Genomic DNA, 6,000 nt, shown 5'->3' on the forward strand with positions numbered 1-6,000 from the left:
TGAGATATTTCAAAATCTAATTTTCATGGAAATATTTTCATTACATTGGGGAGGGAGAGAAGTAAAAACTTACAGCAAAATCTTTTTCAAATTAAAAAGTTGGAAGCTTTGTGCCGATGGATTGAAAACAAAAATACCATCAGCAAATTATGAGACCATGAGAACCAGGAAGCAAAACTGATTATGATCAAAAAAAAAGTGAAATTCACAAACAAATAAAAGTCCAGTTTTGCACATCAAAAAGAGAGCAGCATGGCCAGAACCTGAAAACTGAATCAGCTCTCCTCCAGATTCACATGGCTCTTTTTTCTCTATTACTAATGGTACATTTTCCATTTTTGTTTGCTTTCTGGTGCCTTTATTTTTACCTTTTTCAAGACACCATGTTTGTGGCAGTCACATTTCCATCTTTTGTCTGCATCCAGAAGCTCTAGAAATTTACGTGAAAAACACAAAATGTTTCTCCGCTTCAAATTGTGGGATTCAGGGATGTAAGAAAAATACCCAACATTGTGAGATACTTGCCAAAATAACCATGCACCAGCCAGCCTGAGTGAAATTAAATAGATACGTCCAAGGAACATAAATGAAAAGAAGTTACTCAAACTTCTAACAACTGCTCTGTGTTAGTTATCTGTCTGTTATTCAACCTTTACTCAAGCAAACACCGCTCACTCTTCCTGCAGGAAGCCTCTAGGATACGCGCGGTACAAGTGGCGCACATAAAGATTACTCCTGTAAGAAAAAGTAAGACGTATTTTGCATAAACAGCAAGTGCCTTAAAAATAATATTGACCTGCTCCTCAATTTTCCCACATCAGTTGCTGGAAGAAGAGAATTGGTTCTGGAAAGTCTTTCTAGGCAGCACCTTGTAAGGTTGCTCGTCACTGGCGGTTTTCCTCGCTCACCCATGTGTAACCTGTGGACATCAAGCAGCCAGGTGCTCCCTGCAGACCCTCCCCTGGACCATCAGCTCTGCAGGACAAGATAGGAAGAAAATAGCTGCTAGATTTAATCAATTTAGCCTGCATTTCTTCCTTTCCTTTCTATTCTTCGTACACGTCCAATCTACAGTCTCAGCATTTTCTGGGAAGCAAGTGCTGTGTTTTAGTAACAAAAGAGCCACCTAGTACTTCAAGATAAACCAGAGGTTTGCAAAGAAAACCCCGTAGTTGTCCCTAATGTTTCTTCTCTGGTTCATGCTCCATGCAACGCCAAATCGCTTTTCACATTTCAAACTAGTGGCAGAGCTTTCCCACCTCTTTTTAACAAGGCATATTTTTTTTTTTTTGTGACTATGGGAAGGCACAACACCACAGACAACCTTGGGATCAGAATGGGGAAAAAAAAAAAGAAAAAAGAGAAACAATTCAATATTTACAAGCTCCTGTAACAACCTCACTTGTTCTCATTAAAAGAGGCAATTAAAGCATAAAGAACAGCCAGTAATGACAGTCAGAGGGTATAAGCCTAGGAAGCAATGGAGCAATCTCTGCCCCAGCTCATCCTTCCAACCTCTGTGTTCGTGGCTTCCTGAGCTGGACACTGCCTCCATCCACTGTTGCAGTGAAGAGTCATCCTCAGTCCTCCCTGAATTTATCTTGTCCTTTCTTGAAATAATTTCTATTTACGATATCTGAAAAATCCAGCAGCAACCAGATTTATTACCAAAAAATGTGCCTGCTGAAAAAACCCTTCCTTGTCTTCCCACTGCCTGAGAAGAGGGGGTAGAAGCCAGCAGGGTTGCTCTGCTTGACACAGCCTAAGCAAAGAAACCCACCTCCTCCTGGCTGCCCCTGCAGGGTTGCTGCTTCCTCGGGAAGAAGCAGCAGCATTGCAGGGTAATGATGACCACTGAGATTGAAGAAGTCGCAGGGGGCCACAGGCAGCCTGTGCCCCAAGTTTAACTGTGAAACAGCCCTGACAGACTGGTGTAATCTGCCATCCTGGAAGAGAAGCACAGCCCCAAACTGCCATTGTTTTTATACCGAAGAGAAATTAAAGGACAGTAATAACTCCAATATGCAGAACTTGTGCAAGTACTGGACCAAAGCAGGGTGTATTCATTCCTCACAAAAGAAATATGAGCATAACAATTTTTCTTTTGCTGCTCATGCTTTCTCCATACCATTTAATGAGCCATCATCAATAAGACTCAAACTAACCAACCAAAAAAAGGAGAGGTCAAAAATTTTACCTTAAAAAAAAGAAAACCAAAAGAAAACCCAACCCAACCTAGTAGCTTACTAGCTCTGGATTTGGAGAATTAACCCCGTTCAGAGCCATGGGCTCTGGGAACCCACAGGCTATCAACAGGTTTCTGCCACCCCCAAAGGGCATGGGAGCAACAGGAGCTGAAAGCCATTGCTGGGAAGTTCAGGGGGTCTCTTCTACTGAGCTGTGATCCACATTTTCGTCTGAGCTTCGTGGAAAGTTAGTGAAAGTCCTGTTACCAACACAAGAGTTGGTTGTATCTTAACAGGTGATTTTGCAACAAAGACAAACTCGGACTGCAAAGTTTCCTTGGCTAAAGGGCAAAGGCAGGGAGGCTGTGAATTGTGTCAGCTTTTAGGGTATGGTTTTCAGAGCTACAAGTTGAGCTAAAGTCAGTGACAGCTTTGCAGCACCACTGAAAAAGGAACTCCTTAACACACCGATAGTTCTCCCTGTAAATATTATAGCCACAGCTGTTTTTTTCTTTTTAAAAAGAGCCATGCTTTCTCCTGAACCTCTTTCAAATGAGCAGTGAAATAGTTCCTTCAATATCAAACGTCAAAACAAAACCTTTTGTAATTTCTGCACCAAACTTCTGCCAATTTTGGATTACAAAAATAACACCAATAATTTGGCTTTTCAGTTCAGCTGGGGACAGAAACCAAGGACAAACTGACTGACTTTCCTCCAGGTTGGAAGAACATTTTCAGTGTTCTTGAGACATTCCCCAATTTCTCCAAACAGCTTTTACCTTCTCTCCATTAGTAACATGGAGCATAACCAATCCCTGTGTTAGCTTTTCCACTGAACCAGCTCTCATTTTTCACCGAGAAAACCTCGCACCTCTGTTGCACTGCCTAGCTCCAGCACAGTCCTTTTTCTGCACAGAGCTCAAAACACTTCACAAAACACATACAATAGGTGGGGAAACTGAGGCACGGAGACTCATGGGATCTGATGAACCCATCAGCGAAAGAGACAGAAAGCCCAAATGCCAGCTTCGCCCAATAAATCAAGGAAAAAATATCCCTGGTGGTTTTTTTTTTTCGTTGGTGGTGTTTGTTGTTTGGGGTTTGGTGGGGTTTTGTTTGTTTGCTTTGATTACTTCAGAATACTTTTAAAACCTTCTAATTCACCATAATGGCACTAAAACTTTTACAGCATTTAGAGACCTTCTAATTTATTTGGAACTGTAGTTTAGTTCCTGCTTTGCAATGCCGGCTGGGAAACACGCCCTTGGATGGGGATTTTGGGTTCTTTTCATGCTCTAAAAGCAGGGTGGGTATTGAGGAAACACGGCCCCTCTTTTCCCGGCTTACCTAGGTAGCTCTGGAGAGCTCAGCAGTTGGTAAAGGGCAACAACAGAAGTAAATCAGATCCGAATATAATATGATAAACAAAATCGAGGGGAAAAATAGAAGGGAAGAAGAGTTGTCCACGTATCTTGGGGACTCTCCGTCGGCAGTACTGCAGCATAGGGAGCTCAATTGAGGGGAGCAGCTACCACCGCCTTCCCCTCTAAAATAACACCTTTAGAACCAGATATTGCATTTTTCAGGGTCCTGGGAAGAGAAACTTTTTGAAGCCATCTCCTAGCGGCCGGTCCGGCTCTCGGGAGGGAAAGGAGCCGCTCCACAGCCGCGCACCGCTCGCTCCCTTGCCGACCGCGCTCCCTCAATAAACCCGGCTCTGGATGCTGCTTACCCGCCGGAGGAAATATCTTGTCGGGGTCAAGCTCGGGGATCCCACGGGCTCAAGGAGAGGCCCCTTCCCCAGCTCGGCTTCCTTCGGAATACCGAGAAAGCCACGTCGGATCGGCGGGGAAAAGAGGGTGGGAGGTGACCCCCGGCGGAAAAAAAAACCAACCCAACGCAACCCAAACTAAAAGCGAACGAACGAAAATCGCAATTGCAGTTTTCGTTCGGTTTTGTTTTTTTTGGTGCTGGTTGGGTTTTTTTTTCCGCCTTTCGGCGGCGGCCGCAGAGCAGCCCCCCGGTCCGGGATGGGGGGCTCCCTCAGAAGCTAGCCAATGTCAGCAGCTGCGGCCCCTGCACACCACAAGGGATGCACGGCGGGGCCGGCCCCGATCAGCCCTTACCCACAGCAAAAATCGCGGCCAGTCCTTGCGGCCGGGGAGATATATACATGTTGGGGTTTTTTTTAAACGAAAAGCAGAGGAGGGTGAGGGGGGATTTTCTGGCCCTGCACACTCACCTCACCCTGCTCGGCCGCTGTTCGCCCTTTCTGACAGCGCTGAAAATAACGAGAGGGACTTGGAAAAAGCCGCGCAGATGGCGCCCATCCCAGCTGCCCTCCAGCCGCGGGGCTGTTGTTCTACGGCTGCTCGCGTTCCCAAGCGAGGACAAGTTACGAGGGACAGGTCAGAAGCAGGTCCGCGCCCTGATGTGCCCTTCCCGTCGGGCCTGGATCAGGCCCGCACCGGGAGAACCGGGGCTCGGGGTGGAGGGAATCGGCGGCTCCACACCGCAGCCGCACACGCACCCTCGGGGTGTTTGCGAGCCGCGATGCTCCGGGCAGGTCGTTGGACAATCGACCGGTTCCCATCCAGACCCCAAAGCAGTTTCCCGATGTCCCGCAAACTACGGTGCCGGTCCCAGCTCCGACGGTCCGGAGGGTCGGGCGAATGGATAGATAGAGGACAGCTCAGACGCCTGACGCTGCTTGCCCCGTCCAGGCAAGTCCTGCTCTCAGCCCGCCCGCCCCGGCAGGAGGTGGGAGAGAGGCTTAGCCCGCGGGCTTGATCCTGGTAGCCCGGCTCCTAGGGCTGTTCTCCTCTCGGTCCCCCGCAGGGTGACGGAGCAGTGCGTTACGGGACCCGACGAGAGCGGTACGGCGGCGGCGAAGAGCAGCTCGTCGCTCCCCCTTTCTCGGGACGCGGCCGGGGAAAACAACCGTTTTCGCACGCCGCCGGGTGCCGGGAGAACGCGGGCTCCCCGCAACGGCACGGCGGGAAAGACCGACTCGGGAAGCGCGGTGAGCCAGCCCCGGGACCGTCCGGCGGCTTCGCCGGCCGCTCCACCTCGGGAGCCCCCTCCGGGGCAGCCCCGGGCGCCGCCGCGGCTTCCCTGGGAGCTTCGCTCCGGACCAGGAGCGGCCGCCCCTGAAAGGGATGGAAGGAAGGGTGTCCTTGCACTTACTGTCCTGTTGCGGGGTGTCACTGCCGCTGGTCAGCCCGGGGGACTCCAACAAGCTCCGGCCAGGCTCTCCGCCGCCCTCGTCCGCCTGGGCTGCCACCATGTCGCCCGCCTCCTCTAGGTCCAGCAGGTGACTCACGGAGAAGTTCTTTTTGGCTTGTAAATTGTCCAGGCCGGCGGGGCCGTCGAGGCGGGCGGGCAGCAGGGCCTGCCTCTCCATGGCGTGGGCATAGCTGGACGCCATGGTGCCGAGCGGGGCTTTTCTGCCCTCGCCCCCCGCCCCCCGGGCGCCCACTAGCCCCGCCCCCCCCCCCCCCCCCCCCAGCCGCGGGCCTTTCGAAGGGGTGATGCGCAAGGACCGAACGGGGCGGCAACGGAACGGGACCCTACAGCGGCAGGAAGGGAAGCCCGAAGGGGAGCGGGCAGCGCTGGGCTTAAAACATGCCGGAGGGGAAAGGCGGCAGCCGGCCCGGGGAGCTGCCGCCGGCCGAGAGGCGCAGGGTGGCTGTGGGGCTGCTGCGCCCCGTCCCTCCGCCTCCGCTGCCGGCGGCTCCCTCCCTCCGCCCCTGCGCTGCCCTCCCCTCCCCACCGCACTTCAAACGGCGGGGGCGGCTCCGCGGCGCTCCGGCCG

The 6,000-nt window shown here is 51.6% G+C and overlaps 1 protein-coding gene across 1 annotated transcript in view; it reads right to left on the minus strand.

Annotated features, from left to right (window-relative positions):
* The window catches only part of PRRX1 (paired related homeobox 1), a 40,062-nt gene extending 34,376 nt beyond the window's left edge, over window positions 1-5,686 (minus strand). The window contains exon 1 of the mRNA XM_057427346.1: window positions 5,373-5,686. Within this exon, the coding sequence (XP_057283329.1) occupies window positions 5,373-5,613 (241 nt within the window). The 5' untranslated portion in view covers window positions 5,614-5,686. The remainder of the gene's footprint in view (window positions 1-5,372) is intronic.
* Window positions 5,687-6,000: the final 314 nt, after the last annotated feature.

Source organism: Pezoporus wallicus, unplaced genomic scaffold (assembly GCF_028554395.1).
Source record: "Pezoporus wallicus isolate ANWC-B61680 ecotype Strahan unplaced genomic scaffold, APGP_CSIRO_Pwel_v1 scaffold_7107, whole genome shotgun sequence".
Classification (NCBI taxonomy): domain Eukaryota; kingdom Metazoa; phylum Chordata; class Aves; order Psittaciformes; family Psittacidae; genus Pezoporus; species Pezoporus wallicus.